The following is an 18,330-nucleotide window of genomic DNA, read 5'->3' on the forward strand; positions in this document are numbered from 1 at the left end:
GAGCAAAGAACACAAACTCAGGGCTACATGAAAATACCTTATTAAATCAGAACTTCTGAGATGTTTCTAAAATGTAGAAGGCATTTTATAATCATTGATGACAATGGCAGATTTGGAGAAACAGCAGAACAAACTTCTTGAGGAAAAACAAAGCCCTTCTTCAGAACGAAGGCTCGTTGTTTTCATATGGCCCTTGATCCAAGCTGTCCAAGAATGTCTGCTGGAGAACCAGTGTAGGTACAGTAACACATAAAAGGAAGTGCTACTTTACCAATAAATAGCTGGCTCCAGTATCAATAGAGGGGTCGGAATGAGGACCTCTGAATGGATGGGAAGCAAGTGGGACCCAAAGAGAAGCATATTAAAGTGCTCTCATCTCAGAAAGATGTGGGGAGAATTAGATATAACCCCTGCCAGAAAGTAAATTCACTCAAAAGTGTCCTCCTCAGCTAGCACACATGGCCCTTCCTGGGATGCATCCTTACCACCTGACTGCTTTTCAAGTAGGAAGGGTATTCACTTTACCATTAACTGAGCCTCAGCCACGCAGGCTGAGAAAGGGGTTGCATGTTAAAGACATAAAATACATGGCAGTTATGTGTTCTAATTTGGACTATCCTAAGGAACCCAGTAATAGTAGCTCTCCTTCCAACATACCAGCCTTCAGTAAAGGGTATCTTTTACAAGCAAAATAATATCTAGCCTGTGATCCACCAACCGGAACAAAAAGTAGAAAGGTCAAAACTCAAGGAAGTGTATTTGGATATCAAAGTGTTGTCTCACAGTAAGCTGAGCATGTCATGCTATCCATCTTAAGGCTGCTCCTGCCTCTTTCCAGTTTTCTGGACTTGTTCGTTCATTTCTAAATCTATAGAGAGTTCTAAACCCACTGACCACTACCATCATGGATTTTCTGATACATTTTTATGGAACTACAGTGGAATGACTGGTGCTAGTCTAAGCTGTCCCTGTGTGTGTGTATAAGGTGGGAATTGGAGTTGGTAAGTACTTGGCTGTCTCAGTGTCCTGAGACACTTTACCAATGTCAATGAGCATTAAAATTTTGCTTTGGTAGTGGCTGATGTTTTATTTAATATATATATATATATATATATATATATATATATATATATATCCTATTTCATGGAGAAAATAAGCAAAATCCACTGAGAAACTGACCAAAGTATTTCAATATCTTTTTATTGCAATTGGTACATGCAGGTTCAGTATCCAAGGACACTGGAGCAGATGCTTAAGTAGAAAAGAGTTGCCTATTCCAGATTCTAATCTTCAAATAGATAGGCTTAAAAACCTATTTTAAAAATCATCATTTGGACCAACACACTAATTCACAAGGAGCTAGTGTAGAAAGCAGAATGCCAACTGATGCTCTGGAATTGGACAGACATGGCATCTTCGTGACTGAGCATTCTTCTCGGATATAGAAATAATTATGGCAAACATCCCCAAATGTTCAGAATAGCTCTTCCAGATAACGCCTTCTGCAATGTGTCTCCTAAAGGAACCGGCCAAGGGATTTCCACTGCTCATGTTACATCAATATATTCATTACTGACCCGTGTGCCTGCAGTGCCATTACCCTTTTCCATAAATGCAAAAGCACCAGTTCAGAATTTTTTTAACATCTATTCATTTAATTGAGAGAGAGAGAGAGAAACAGAGGCAGAGGCAGAAAGACAGAGAGAGACAGAGACAGAGAGAGATACAGGGAGAGACAGAGACAGAGAGAAAGAGACAGAGAGACAGAAACAGAGACAGAGATCCTTTATGTACATGTGGATAACAAAAACAAGGTTGAGTTGATTTTCTCTTTGGATCATATGAGTCCAAGTGAACTTGGGTCCAGTCTTGGGTCTTGGTTATAGAAGCATTTACCTACTGAACCATGGTGCCCTTTTTTTAACCTTTATAGATTTTAGTTTGATTTTGTAATTTTAATGCAGTCGTATAAGTAACACTTCCCTGGCATGTTCTTCTCTCTTTCTTTCAAAGTACAAAACTGTGGCAAAGTTTTTAGTCATTTTTGTAACCATCCTTGATTTTTGTCTTTGATTGCAAAAGCTCCTTAGTGGCTGCTGTGAGCCATGTCACAAATAAACAAGTAGGATTTTACTGAGTCCTCCCTCTTAATTCATTCGCATTTCACCTCCTATAATACTGGGTGATTTTTAGCTGATTAAAATCAACACTCATATTTTATTCATGCTATCAGCATATTTTTATCATAATAAAATGTTCATTTGTCTATACTATCGTATGAAGTTATGACTTTGCAATGTTATGCCCTCACTCAGAAATGTCTCCTTAGGCAACTGGCTACTAATTTAGGTTCAGCTACATGCATATCAGTGGCATGGAAGAGAAATATCTGGCTAAATATGAATTTTTTTATTATGGAACAGGGTGTGTGTGTGTGTGTGTGTGTGTGTGTGTGTGTGTGTGTGTGTGTGTGGTGTAGCCTTAACTTTCATGGAATTTGATCTGTAGACCAGCCTGACCTCACTCACTCATAGAAATATACCTGCCTCTGCCTCCCAAGTGGTGAGATTAAAGGCATATGCACCATTGCCTGCCATGAATCTTTTTCTTGAATACATGGAAGAGATGTCACATACATATCACAATTTGGATCCCAACTAATGGCATAAACTTGAAGTTTAGTAAATCAGCAACCTTGGTTTCTCCAACATAATATGCCACAGATCCCACCCACCCCCCCCATATCTGTTACTTTTGTTAGCTAGAGATGGTTCCCACTTGTGAATATTTAAAATTGAAGCATTGTTACATTTTATTTTTTTTTTAATTTTTAAGTTATCACGTGAGGATGTTTGTCACCCTTAATGTTTTAGATCCCCTTTTTATCTTCACATATAGGCTCAAAGTAGTTTTAATTTGCATTTTCCTGATGACTAACAATGCCAAACATTTAAGTGTTTCTCAGCAATTTGAATTTCCTGTTACAATGTGCACCCCATTTTTATTGTTTTCTTCATATCTACTTTTATGTGTTCTTTATATGTTTTAGATATATGCCCTCTGTCTGATGTGTATTTGTAAAAACCTTTTTCCATTCTTTTTTAAAGATATTTTCTATATTTATATTTCAAATATTATCCCCTTTCCTGGTTTCCCCTCCTTAATCACCTATCCCACCCCCCCCCCCACCCATGCTCACCAACCCATCTACTCCTGCTTCCTTGTCCTGGCATTCCCCTATACTGGGACACTGAGCCTTCTCAGGACCAAGGGCCTCTCCTCCCTTTGATGTCCAACAAGGCCATCCTCTGCTACATATGCAGCTGGAGCCATGGGTCCCTCCATGTGTAGTCTTTGGTTGGTGGTTTATGGTATGAATCAATTTTTTTCCCATTCTTTAGGCTGCTGCTCTATCTGAATGATGGAGTCCTTTTCTGTGCAGAAGCTTCTCAGTTTCATGAGGTCTCGTTTATTAATTGTTGATCTTAGTGCCTGTGCTAATGTCGTTCTGTTCAGAAAGTCTTTTCCAATACCAATGAGTTCAAGATTATTCTTGATTTTCTCTTCTACCAGGTTTGATATATCTGATCATTCATCCATCTGGAGTACACTTTGGTATAGGGTGATAAGCATGGATCTATTTGGATTCTTCTTTGTTTGACCAATAAAATTTGTTAAAGATGCATTTTTAGTATATATTTCTAGATTCCTTATAAAAAAATCAGGTGTCTAGAAATATGTAGATTTGTATCTATGTCTTCAGTTTAGTTCCATTGATCAGCATGTTTGTTTTTGTGCTGGTACCAGGCTGTTTTTTAGCTCTTTAGTACAATTTGAGGTTCCAGCAGTTCTTTTATTATTCAGGATTATTTTAGCTCTCCTGAATGTTTTGTGTTTTCACACAGAGCTGGAAAATGTCCTTTCAAGATCTATTAAAAGTTGCATTACAGTGTTGATGCGAATTACAGTGCATGTATATATTGCTTTTAGTGGGATGGCCATTTTAACTATGTTAATCCTACTGATCCATGACCATAGGAGATTGATACAGAATTTGCTCATTTTAAATATATCTTTTATTTCTTCTTTGACAACTTCAAATATGTCTATAACATATCTTGACCTGACCATTATTTTAAAACCACTTTCTTAAAGTGATATGATCTTAGATTGTCAAGAGGAAGAAGGTATGAGAATCTTTATAGGTGAGTTTCAAAATTCTGGAAAGCTTGATTCATTGCAGAGATAGAGTAAGAATTGCTTCTTATTCAGAAACAAAAGCAAATGAAGCAAGAGAAGGACAAGGAAGAGAAGAGAAAGTGCCGCCTAGGAAGTGCTTAAGGGTTAGGTCCCTAGTAGTCACCATATCTGCTGCTAGTATGTTTTTCCCAATTTAACTCCCTGATTCGGTTCTAAATTGTTCCTGGTAGATAAAGTGGAACTGTACAGTTCCATGTTATACATTTTCATTGATCATGAGCATGTAAAAAAGTAGACCACTGAAGTTAAATATTATACCAAAGTCAATCTTTCTTTAAAAGCATTGAGAGAATAGCATTTATGTTAAAGGAAGTAAGTCTCAAACCAGTTTACTTATATTTCACATCAACTCAGTTCTTATCTCTTTAGCACCTGGGTGGTAAGGCATTAAGCTTTACCCTAATTTATAGACTAAATGGATGGAACAGGTTCTAAGTAAGAAATGTGACTATCTCTCATACCAGTTAAGCATCTGAAGCTAAGGGTCTGATGTACACACAAGTAAAGAGTGTCAGGAAGAAATCAAATTACCAAAACATAGTAGAAAATAAGCTTATAAAAAGGCAGATGGTTAGCCAGACAGTGATGGTGCACGCCTTTAATCTCTGCACTTGAGAGGTAGAGGCAGACAGATCTCTGTGATTTGGGGGGCCAGCCTGGTTTACAGAGCAAGATCCAGGACAAGACTACACAGAGAAACCTTGTCTCCAAATAAATTAACTCCAAATTATGTGAGCAACACAAACTTGAACTTAGTATTTTTTTTTTTTGTTCTTTACATTGGGAAGTCACAAGGGAGGCAGGTGAACCTGAGAAGACAGAGAAATGAATGCGATTGGGGTACATTGTGTGAAACTCCCAACGATGAATAAATATATTATATTGGGGGGGGGGAAGAAAGAAAAACAAAAGCAGATAGTTTGTGTTGTTATTGTGGGGATCAGATTAAGAGTGTTCATACACACTGCCTCCTGGTTGCATGAAATAGACGGTGGCACATAAAATAGGCTGAGCCTTGAGAAACATGGTCACCTTTTTTGCCAGTCCCATGGTGAGAAGTGGTTACTGAGACAACTCACCATCAAGGTTAAGGTCGTGGTTACTACTCTGCCAGCCATAATGTATCAGCCTTTCGTCACTGGTTTCTCTCGCAATTCCAACAGTTCCAAGTCCCAGAGTAACTACAGTACCAATCAGTAGAGAAGGTGTTGGTTTCTATGGATATTTTCACTATTAAAGTTAGAAAGAAAAAGTTCCCAGGGGGAAAAGAAACAGGAAACTTCCTTTCACATCACAAAATGGTCAGATTGTGTCATACAGCCTCAAAGCAACGATTGGTAAAATTGAACCAGGTTAATATGACTAACACATAAACTAAGAAGATTGCCTGTGAGGTGGGAGGAGGTTATCTCCCAAGACCACAGTTATCCAGAAACAACAACAAAAAAAATGTGGTGGTTCTAAATTGAAAAGAAGGGATGGGTTATTTTGTAGATTGTAGATATTGTTTATGTTTAATGCTCACAAAAATAATCCTCTGACAGGTAACAGAAGCTGGCCTTTGGGAAGAAGGAAGCAAAATTGCTACCTTTCATAATTCATAGCTGAGATGTTTAGTATACAAACTTAAACCATGCTAAGCATGTGGTTTCGCTGTGGCATTCTCAATAACTTTCTATGTGATGTGTCTTCTCAGAAGAGTCACCCTCAATAATTTCTCTAGGCAATAACTGAATAGGAACTTCTCTTTCTCAACAGGGTGAAAGGCATTTATTACATTTCTTTTTATTCAAAACAGGGAAAGACCTAGTCAAAACACATCGTATCATATTGGACACATACACAATTTATTCAGCCAGTCAACATTTATTTATTTACTAGTAAGAAAATTTCAGGGCCTATGGAACTAGCCCAGTTCAGTGCAAATTTTAGTTCTATCATTTAGAAGCTGTGCAACCTTTTGCAAGTCTTCTCATCCTTAACACATAAATGATAATTCCTGATTAATGAAGTTTGTTCGTAAATGTCAGGTGCATTTATATGCTCAAAATGCTTTTTTAAATACCTGAATATTCCACCTTAGTAAGCATTGCGTACCCTTGTTTACAATATACTATCTCAAGCTGGAGGAGCAAAGCATTTTTCCGGCCGTTGTAGTTACCACATTGGAGCTGTGGATTGATTTTCAAGCTTTGCTTCACTGTGTGGCGAAACAATGACAATCTGAACAGTGTGATGAAAGGGGGCTTTGTGCTACAAGCTTGGATTTTTCTCTCAAGTGCCTGCAGCTCAGAAGCAGTGAGAGTTCAGAGCTGAGCTTCAACAAAGCAAAGGAGAATGGGAATTCTAAACCGTTTATCTGTAGTTTCTATAGACAGCATTTTGAGAGCCAATTGGCTTGAACCAACTAACCCATGCTTCTTCAGAAACTGTCAATGTACCTAATTTTTTTCTTCCCATACAAAGGGAAGGAGTAGCTTCAATTAATATTGTGCTTTAGAGCATATAAAATTGATCGGTGGAAGATGTCAAGTCCAAAAGAAAGAGTGAACAATGACAAAAAAGAAATAAAATAAAATCACAGCCATCACCAACAATGAGGTAAACACAAAATTAGAAATCATCCAGACTATGTTGTTTTTGTTTCCCTCTAGGGTGTTCATTTTCATCTTGCTATAAAATATAAGGAAAAAAATAAAAAAAGGGAGGGAGGGAGGAAAAGTCTGAACTTTGTCATTTTTATACTTGAAGTAGAAAGATACTTGAAGTCACTCTAATACATTTGAAAAGTTATCCCTTTTTGACCGTAACCTTGTCTGTCTAGCTGAAATCTTGGGAGACCCATTAAAAAGCATAAATGTTCTCCAGTGTAGACAGGCAGTATGGTTTTTGTAGCTGAAGTAATAAAATATTTTCTTAAAATAGAAATGGGTGTAAAATTAGCATTGTTAATTTTATGAATTCATTATCAAATGCTTTCAGAAACAGCTCTAATGTCCCATGATTTCAGAGAGTTGTGTCCTTAGTGTAGGGGACTTTTCAGGTTTACAAAAGATTTCTTGATTTTTTTTCATTATTGTAATAACTGAATATTTCATTTTTGACTTGGATACTTGGTTTATTTCTATTATTTCGGTCCCTATTCTATGTATCTGACAGAAAAACTAATGTAGCAATGAATAGAATTTTTATTTAAACCAATACCTATAAAAATTTATGCTGATTAAAATTGCCAAATATAATTGAGGGAATGAGAAACTACACTTGCTCACATTTTTTATAAGGTTTATCACCTTATAATATGTATAAATAATGCTCGTTTTTCACCTCGTGGTTTTGGCACTAAGAAACTATTAATTATAAAATTCACTATCATTTTATAGTCCCTTGCCAGAAATGATTGCAAAGTAAATTATGCCAAAAGAAATTTCTAGCGTTGAACTGTATGTTTATCGAAAGATCTCATTTCTTTTGACGTGCTTAACTCTGGGGCAACCTTGTTAACAAGGTCTCCCTGGTGTAGCTAGACTGGCTTCACCCCCTGCACCCTAGGCTCCACCCCCTGTGGCACCCAGCCACTCCCCTGTGCCTCAGGCTCCACCCCAGTGGAGACCCGCAAGGCCTCCTGGGAAAGCTGCCTCTGGGCCCGCGGTTGGGCTGTCTGCAGAGCGCCCAAGGCCTGCTTGAGTGAGCTGAGCTGGCTAAGATGGCGGTGCGGACCATGCAGAGAGTGCAGGCGGTTCACCTTGAATCGGACGCTTTCCTGGTTTGTCTCAATCACGCTCTGAGCACAGAGAAGGAGGAGGTGATGGGTCTGTGTATAGGGCAGTTGAATGTTCACGGGAGGAGTGACTCCAAGCTTGCATACGCTGGAGCTGAAATGCGCACAGTCGTGAACAAGATGGAGGCCGTCAGAATTGTTCACATTCATTCTGTCATTATCTTGCGACGTTCTGACAAGACAAAGGACCGGGTAGAAATTTCTCCGGAGCAACTGTCTGCAGCCTCAATAGAGGCAGAAAGGTTAGCGGAGCAAACAGGTCGTCCCATGAGAGTTGTTGGCTGGTACCATTCCCACCCTCATATAACTGTTTGGCCGTCTCACGTCGATGTACGTACGCAGGCCATGTATCAGATGATGGATCAAAGCTTTGTAGGACTGATTTTTGCTTGTTTCATAGAAGACAAACCCACAAAGATTGGCCGGGTACTCTATACTTGCTTCCAGTCTGTACAGGCATCAAAGAGTTCAGAATATGAGAGACTTGAGATCCCAGTCCACATTGTACCTCATACCACCATTGGGAAAGTGTGCCTCAGGTCAGCAGTGGAGCTGCCGGGGATCCTATGCCAGGAAGAACAAGATGCGTATAAGAGGATTCACAGCCTTACACATCTGGACTCAGTGACCAAGATCCATAATGGCTCTGTATTCACCAAGCATCTGTGCAGTCAGATGTCCGCGGTCTGTGGGCCTCTCCTACAATGGTTGGAGGACAGACTAGAGCAAAACCAGCAGCGTTTGCAGGAGTTGGAACAAGAAAAGGAAGCCCTTATGGAAGAGCTGTCTTCCCTAGAATAAAGCAGGAGAATAAAAGTGGGCAGATGTAAATACTTGGCAAACGATTTATAAACTAATTCATTTTGACCAATTTTGACAAAGCGCAAAGGTGATCCAAGGAGGAAGAGCATGGACTTTGGCTAACTGAACCTCTACAGGCCGACAAAATAAATTATAACAGTACCTCAAAATGTTTCATGGATTTAATGTAAGATGGGAAACCTAGGGGTAGAAAAATCTTTAGGAGACAACTTTTTTTTTTTTTAAGTTTTTAAGTTAACGTTAAAGTTTTTTAAACTTTAGACCAAATGCATAATCCAGAGGAAAACAATATAGATATATTGGACTTTACCAAAATCAAAACTAATTTATTTTGTTTAAAAAAGAAGAAAAGTAATAACACAACAGTTTGCTTGTATTGTCTAATAACTATGGAAAATATAAATATATATAGGCGATGAGAAGACATAAATAGACATTTTCAACAAAGATGTATAGATAGCAGGTAATGTGATGAAAATAGGTTGAACTTCTTAAGTCACTGAGGATTTCAGATTAAAACTAGAATGTGATGTGTGTACTTGACAAGATTGCTAAAGAGATAATAGTGAAAATACCAAATACTGTTAAGGGTACAAACTATATTTCTCTTACAGCAATGGCAGGAATGAGAAATACAAGTACTACTCTGGAGAAGAATTTGGAAATTTTGGATGAAGTTAAATATATTAACATATGATCCAGTAGTTGTACTGTCATGGCACAGAAATCCTTATGAAATTTTTGCTAGCAGCTTTATTTGAGATAGTCTCAGATTACAAACAACCCAAATATTCTAGAATTGGTAAATAACCCATATCTACCCTGGGATATTTCTCTGTGGTAAAAAGGACAGATCACTAATATATGCAGCTTAGATGAGCTTTGGGATATATTATAATAAATCGGGGGGGGAGGTAATCTCAAGGGTTACTGCTTTACAGATGCATTTCTATAGCATTGTTGAAATGTTAGAACTTTGGAGAAAAATAACAGAAATGATTTCCAGGGTTCGGGACTGTATAGTGTTTAGTATATGTGTTACTGTTATGCATTACATTATGGCTTAAGACTTCATTTGGGCTGATAACATTTTATATCTTGCTTCTACTGTTTAATACATAAAACTATTCCTGTGCTAATGATTTATAGATTTATATACACAAAAACTAATTCATCTAAGATTTAGTGGCAGCGAATAATGCACCACTGTCATAATGTTGGTTCTGAAGTTCTACTGTTGTGGAAGATCTAGGAGAAACTTAGTAAAGGGAACATGGGGGTTTTGTGCTTGCTTATAACTTCTGGTAAATCTATAATTATTGAAAAATAAAAAGTATACAACTTTTTAAAGAGTGCCAGGATAAAGCCTTTTAGTTACTGTGGCCTCTGAAAGCTTTCTCTCTGCTTGAGTCTCATTCTGCTGGTGTTTGTGGCCCATGGTGACACAGGCAGGCTCCAGACAGCAAACGGGATTCGTTTACTTTGCTTAGAGTCCCCGAAAGGATTCATGAGATGAACCACTGCTGAGAAGAACAACCATCTTGAGCATCCTCAGGCAAACAGCAGCTTATCCTGGCAGAAAGTGAAAGTGAGATGCCTTAAAAATCTAAGAACACTTCCACTCCACACACACAGGATAGTGTGAAAATATATATTATAAAGGAATGTATCTGTTGAGTGTGCAGTCTGTCACTCGGCATTTTTTTCAAAGCTATGTAAGCGGAGCCCCACATCACTCAGTATTATCAGATAGCAGTCTTCCGCATACAACAGTTAGGGACAAAAGTGTGAACTTAGTAACAAAATTTGCCAGTTTTGTATACAAATTGTTCTGCGAACTAACAAGCCTAGGGAACCCAAATATTCAATTTTATTTCTTGATGTGCTTTCTGGGTTCCGTGAAGCAGATATGCAGATAACCCTATGTGATTATCCCTTTGGATAATTTCTTTTTTTTTATTTTTTTATTCGATATAATTTATTTACATTTCAAATGATTTCCCCTTTTCTAGCCCCCCACTCCCCGAAAGTCCCGTAAGCCCTCTTCTCTTCCCCTGTCCTCCCACCCACCCCTTCCCACTTCCCCATTCTGGTTTTGTCGAATACTGCTTCACTGAGTCTTTCCAGAACCAGGGGCCACTCCTCCTTTCTTCTTGTACCTCATTTGATGTGTGGATTATGTTTTGGGTATTCCAGTTTTCTAGGTTAATATCCACTTATTAGTGAGTGCATACCATGAGTCACCTTTTGAGTCTGGGTTACCTCACTTAGTATGATGTTCTCCAGCTCCATCCATTTGCCTAAGAATTTCATGAATTCATTGTTTCTAATGGCTGAATAGTACTCCATTGTGTAGATATACCACATTGTTTGCATCCACTCTTCTGTTGAGGGATACCTGGGTTCTTTCCAGCATCTGGCAATTATAAATAGGGCTGCTATGAACATACTAGAGCATGTATCCTTATTACATGGTGGGGAATCCTCTGGGTATATGCCCAGGAGTGGTATAGCAGGATCTTCTGGAAGTGAGGTGCCCAGTTTTCGGAGGAACCGCCAGACTGATTTCCAGAGTGGTTGTACCAATTTGCAACCCCACCAGCAGTGGAGGAGTGTTCCTCTTTCCCTTTGGATAATTTCTATAGGAATTTAAAGATATCTGAAAGAATCACACCATAGTTATGTGGGAACATAGAAACTGCTGTAGCACAGTGGTTCTCAGCCTTCTGAATGCTGTAACCCTTTAATATACTTCCTCATGTTCTGGTGCCCCTAAAACATAAAATAATTTTCATTGTTACTTCATACATGTAATTTTGCTGCTGTTCTGATTCGTAATGTTTGAATCATAATCATCTGGATTTTTATTGTCTCAAGCAACCCCTATGAAAGGGTTTCCTTACTCCCCAAAGGACTATAGCAGCTCTGGGTGAGATACCTGTGTTTGTAATCCTGGCTCTGCAAAGCAAACACGTGTTCATTCTTCTTTGTATGCTCTGGACACGTCAGAGCATTTCATAACTTACATACTTAGAGTTTTATTGGCCTGACTACATTTTTCATTCATTATTTTTATTTTAGATGCATGTTGTAATCTAGTAGGAAGAAAGGTTGTGTATTTGGGTGGGTGGGGAAGTTGGGTTGGTCTGGGAGAAGTTGGAGAAGAGAAATTTTAGTCAGAATATATTACATGAAAAAAATCTGTTGTCAATTAAAAATAATTTTAAAAGATGCCTTAGCAGATTAAATGTGCTTACTTCCAAACCTGAAATCCTGAGTTCAATCCCTGGGGCTCACATGACACAAAGAATCTGCACATTGCCCTGCCCTCTAACCTCTGTATACAAACACTATGGCATGTGTGCCCACACACATCATGCACACACACACACACATATATATATATAGCTGCATACATATACATTTTCAAGTAAGTAATATGGAGATAATGGACCTCCCTACTTCAAAGGTTATTGTAAGGATTATGGAAATACATATATAGTACAGTTAGAATATGGCTTGGTGCATGACAAAAGATTTATATTTGTATATTGTTTATTGGCCTCAAACCTGTGTGGAATCAGATCCTCATCCTTCTTTATACTTGCTATGACTATGACCAAATGGCATCTACATAGACCTTTCCAATGATCAGAGCGTGTGTAGGGCAGCTTTACCGAGAAGGTGCTACTCATGCACAGACACTGGGATTTGCATCTTGACTATGCCTCAAGATCACCTTCTACAGGTCTAAGGTCAGGTGTATCTTTTCTGAAAGCAGAGTTAAGCTGAAAATGAGGAAAGGGAAAGTACAGCAACTATAGGCACCTTGGGTACATTGAGACAGCTTATAAGTAAACCAAAAAAATGACACTTTTTTGACACAAGATCATTTCTTTTGTGTATGTTGTATGGAAACTCCTCTCAAAGTTTTCCAGTATTTTCCACCTTTCAACTTAACTCTTTTATTGTATCGGTCACCAGAAACCAGCCTCCACCCACCATAACATAGCCATGTAATCTCTTGCTTCCCCCATTACATCTCCCAAGAAAATATATTTGTCTGTCAAAACAACCCTGAGATTTCACCATACACCAGTCAGAATGGCTAAGATTAAAAACTCAGGAGACAGCAGGTGTTGGCGAGGATGTGGAGAAAGAGGAACATTCCTCCACTGCTGGTGGGGTTGCAAATTGGTACAACCACTGTGGAAATCAGTCTGGCGGTTCCTCAGAAAACTGGGCACCTCACTTCTGAAAGATCCTGCTATACCATTCCTGGGCATATACCCAGAGGATTCCACAGCATGTAATAAGGATATATGCTCTGCTATGTTCATAGCAGCCCTATTTATAATAGCCAGGAGCTGGAAAGAACCCAGGTATCCCTCAACAGAAGAATGGATGCAAAAAATGTGGTATATATACACAATGGAGTACTATTCAGCCATTAGAAACAATTAATTCATGAAATTCTTAGGCAAATGGATGGAGCTGGAGAACATCATACTAAGTGAGGTAACCCAGTCTCAAAAGATCAATCATGGTATGCACTCACTAATAAGTGGATATTAGCCTGGAAAACTGGAATACCCAAAACATAATCCACACATCAAATGAGGTACAAGAAGAACGGAGGAGTGGCCCCTGGTTCTGGAAAGACTCAGTGAAACAGTATAAGGCAAAACCAGAACAGGGAAGTGGGAAGGGGTGGGTGAGAGAACATGGGGAGGGAAGGGGGCTTATGGGACTTTCAGGGAGTGGGGGGCCAGAAAAGGGGAAATCATTTGAAATGTAAATTAAAAATATATAGAAAAAACAATAAAAAAGTCTCAAAAAAAAAAAAGAAAAGAAAATATATTTGTCTGAATTGCAGAGAAGATGCCGCTTGAGGCTGCCGTGCAAACTCCCGCAAACGTAAGGGAGAGTGTGCTATCGTGCTGAGCTTTACTTTCTGTCTAAGGATCCTCAGGCAAGGGAAGAATTTAAATGAAAATGACACAGGAGTTCATTATTGCTCCAAGTTCTTTCCCAGTGAATATGATCGTATTTCCTGGGAACCTTCCCTTCAGGCCTTTGACACTAGTGGTAGGGTTAGAGTGGCCTTTAAGGACAAGAGATTGGCAAGCCAGCTCTCCTTGGCCAGGTCCAATTCAATGGAAGAAGTATTTGGCTATGTCTGTCAGCAACTGGTACTCAGTGAACATTGTATAAAGAAAGGGTGGAGGCTTAGGGACCCATCCCATTTACAGTTTCCAAACCCAAACACTACTGTAGATACCCACAAGTGCTTGCTGACAGGAGCCTGAAATAGCTGTCACCTGGGAGGCTCTGCTAGAACATGACAAAAACAGAAGGGGACACTCTCAGCTAACAGTTGAACTGAGCACAGGGTCCCCAGTGGAAGAGCTAGAGAAAGGACCCAAGTAGCCGAAGGGGTTTGCAGCAACGCCATAGGAGGAACAACAATATGAACCACCCAGTACCCCCAGAGCTCCCAGGGATTAAACCACCAACCAAAGAGTACACATGGAGGGACCCATGGCTCCAGATGCATATGCAGCAGAGGATGGCCTTGTTAGACAACAAAGGGAGGAGAGGCCCTTGGTCCTGAGAAGGCTCGATGCCCCAGTATAGGGGAATGCCAGGACAGGGGCGCGAGAGTGGGTGGATTGGTGAGCAAAGGGGGGGGGGGGATTAGTTGGGGGGTGGGGGTTGAGGGGGGACGAGGAAAGGGGACAACATTTGAAATGTAAATAAAGAGTATACCTAATAAAAATTTTAAAAAATAAATAAAACATTAATATTTCAAAAAAAAGAAAAGATGGGAGGGTCCTTACTGAACCTTGGGGTTGAAACAGGGCCAAGAAGGATGCGTGTGGCAGCTACATTGGCTTTATACCTACTCTGTGATAGATGGAGGACTCTCACGAAGTAAAAATCCCAGACGTCTGCCCTATTTCTCTAATACAAAAACACCCATTTCCTCATGGCTCCTGGATTATTTTTAATGATTATGGCAAAAATAACAGTTTTAGGGTCTTAGGTCTTCTAACACTTTCTTTGGTTAATATTTTTGATAATTCTTTGCCTTTTTGTTTGGCCTTGAGGGTTTTTTTTGTATACTTCTATTACAAATTCCAATACTCAAGTAGAGGTGGAAATGGGTGATTTCTGTTGAAATCATGCAGTATAATGAAATATCTCACTATGTAATCTGAGAAATATATACAAAGTTTTAGATTTGGAACTAGATATAACTAAAGTCCTTAAAAGAATAAAAAGAAGGGAATAGGAGGTTATCAGAACAACAATGATCTGATTTCCTGCAGATCACACCACAAAAATGAACCTTCATGAGACTTTACTATTTTGTCTACCCTGTATTTCAGCCAACAGCCATTTTGTGTATTCTTTTGGTGAAAATTTTGCCTCACTGTTTTTCCTTCAGATTTAGTTTTTGTTTGAAAGTGTTTTCAAAAAAATAAAAAAAAAATTTAAAAAAAGAATGTGTTTTCAATCCAACATTAGGATGCTAAACTCACATTGTCAGACTCATCCCTCATAAGAACAAACAATTTTAACAGATTGTTTTTATACTTTAAAATAACTCAGATTTATACCATATTAAGAACATAAACCCATAAAAGGTAAAAGTTCTACCAGTAATTTGACATTGACTCTTTCTTTCCAACCTCTTTAATATGAAAGCCCTTTATTTACAATGTACAATCTGTGTGATGCCTCATAATTAATATTTAGCAACTAATATTCCCTTGTGCTTTCAAGTTTGAAGCTTTTTAAGACAAGGTTAATACTATTATTTTATAAATTGCCACAATCATTTGACTCTGATAGGTCATTTCTGATATTAAAGTTACTATAAATGTCTTTGCATTAGAATGTATATCAGCAATTAATTCTTTTCAGTGATTTCTAGAATAAGGATGAACCCTTTCACATATTTTGCTATGTCCCATTATTTTGGATTTGTAGAAGCATGTTCTAGTTCTACCCTTCCTCACAATTACCCAGTTCCCTGTATGCTGACCTTTGCTATTGGTATTTAGCCAAAATGCTAGGTAAATAGGTCCTTATTAATTTTCAGTTTTTTCTTATAAGGAAGGAATTGATCAGGCTGCCTTTTCTTTGAGCAAAGACTCTATGTTTATATCCAATAATAGTTTTTTTTCAGTATGCTAAAATTTTGTTCTCCCAAGCTAAATGACTATGCATATAAAATTATGCAATCTGTTTCCTGTTATTTAGATAACATGTGTTTCACATTCACCGGTAAATAGATTTAAAAGAAAATTATAAATATACCAGTAGTGAGTACTTAAATGGTACTGTAATGTTTGGCTAGCTGAAGAAACCTAGATCAGGGGACATCCATGTAGGACATATATGGCTTACATAGAAGAGACACATGTCTGTTTCTTTATGTATATTTTTATTGAAAATAATTTTTCATAGATTACTGCCTCATATCCTCCAAGATGATACCAACCTCCTCATGTATCCATGCCTTCTTTCTCTCCTTTTATAGAAAAACAAAAAACAAAACAGGCAAATAAAAAGAAGACAAAGAAAATGAACAAACTAAGACAGACAGGAAGAAAGGGACAGAGGGAGTGAGAGAGGGAGAGGGGAGGGAGAGCAGGAGGAAGGGAGAGGGGAGGGAGGGAGGGAGGGGGGGACATACACACAACAGACACATACACAAAACCCAATTAGAGATGATTGGGAAGCGGCCAAATCTTCTGGCAATTGTTTCCTTAGGGTCAATGTACAGAAGTTCCGAGGATGACTGAAGTTGTCTCTAAATTAATACTGTCTTTGAAGGTGTGAAGGGGTCATGAAGAGCAGCTGAGGACTGGCATTATGAGAAGCCAGAAGTGAAGGCTTTACCTCAGTAGCAGTGGAAAGCCCAGGATTGAAAGATTCATGGAGAGTTGAGGCAGGCTACCATGAAGAGCGCCCAAGAAAGGCTCTTGGCAAAAGTACAGCCCAGCTACAGTAGGGGACTTCAGAATTTTGCAGACAGCAGCAGAGCTGGCTTCAGCCATGAGACTCACCATGGGTACTGTGACACTGTGGCAAGGCCTTTTGAACCAAAAAGATCGTGAGGGAATGGCAGACACTGGACACTAAGTTATGTGCACTGTTAGAGTTCATTTTCCTTTGTCTAGCTTGTAACTCTGCCTTGCTTCTTTCCTCTTGGGATGAGAGAGTATTTAACTTATTTTGATTTTATAGGAGCCCATCGTTGAAAGACCAGGAAGTTTTTAAAGAGACTTCAGATTCTTAGATCAACTTTGGATTTTAAAGAAATTAAAGTTTTAAAATATTCAAATTTGTAAAACCTAGGAGTTTTTAAGTTTTGAATATGTTTTATATTGTGATTATTATCAATGTGATAATTGAGGAATAAACAAAAAAGAAAAAGTTACTGTTAGCTGGTATTGTATTGGTGTGTCAAGCTGACAAAGGATCAGTTGTCCCGGCTAATTTTTATGTCCACTTGACCCAACCTATAGTCATCTGAAAGGAGGAAGCCTCAATTGAGAAAATGCCTTCATAATATCCAGCTGAGGCAAGCTATAGGGCATTTTCTGTTAATGATTAGTAGGGGGTTAGCCCTTTGTAGGCGAGGACACCCCTGGGCTGATGGTTCTGGGTACTCTAAGACAGTAAGCTAAGCAAGTCATGAAGAACAAGGCCATAAACAGTACTCCTCCATGGCCTCTGCATCACGTCCTGCCTCCAGGTTCCTGCCCTGATGGAGTTCCCACCCTAACTTCCTTCAATGATGAACTCTAATATGGAAGCATAAGTAAAATAAAGCCTCTTCTCACCAGGTCACTTCTGGTCATAGTTTGATCACGCCAGTGGTCACCGAGTAAGACAGAGAACAAGTTTATTTCTTCCAACTTTATAAGCATCAAATTGTGACCTCATACACGTTTCCAAAATTCATTTAGCTGGAGTATAAGACCAAAATTACTGTCTTTATAATTCCAAGCTAAAATGTTTTCATTTACAACCTTAGAATTAATTGGTTTTTTTTTTTTTAGTTCAAAGGTAAATAAGCATTTAAAATGATTGAATGAGTAAATTTAATAAAATAATTCAATAAGATAATGAAGCTAGGTGAATTAAAATAATAAAGCAGATAAGGCCTGTTTCATTATCAGTGTCTTGATATATGGAGTCAATTATGCCACATTTACAGTGACCTAAAAATACCTCCTAGCAGAACAGGTAAATTAGAGATCAGAGTATCACCTCCAGTAAAGGTCAAAAAGGTAACTACGGATAAAACATCCTTGGTCAGAGTCAAGAAACTTGCTGTATAGTGTTTATTGTGCTCCAGGCTTCCAGTATTATGCTATTGTATCCTGTTATTTTAAAAGTCACTAACAATTTGAATGTATGCAGTCACTTAGCAACGTTTCCAACACTAA

The 18,330-nt window shown here is 38.5% G+C and overlaps 2 protein-coding genes across 2 annotated transcripts in view; both read left to right on the forward strand.

The window, feature by feature from the left end:
- Syt1 (synaptotagmin 1) overlaps positions 1 to 18,330 on the forward strand; it is a 533,203-nt gene that overhangs the window by 313,221 nt on the left and 201,652 nt on the right. The gene's annotated exons all lie outside the window — the stretch shown is intronic.
- LOC127671050 (lys-63-specific deubiquitinase BRCC36-like) lies at positions 7,967 to 8,842 on the forward strand. Its single transcript, XM_052165718.1, has one exon. The coding sequence runs from the start codon at positions 7,967 to 7,969 to the stop codon at positions 8,840 to 8,842; it is 876 nt and encodes a 291-aa protein (XP_052021678.1).

The sequence above is a fragment of the Apodemus sylvaticus genome, chromosome 20 (assembly GCF_947179515.1).
Source record: "Apodemus sylvaticus chromosome 20, mApoSyl1.1, whole genome shotgun sequence".
Lineage (NCBI taxonomy): Eukaryota > Metazoa > Chordata > Mammalia > Rodentia > Muridae > Apodemus > Apodemus sylvaticus.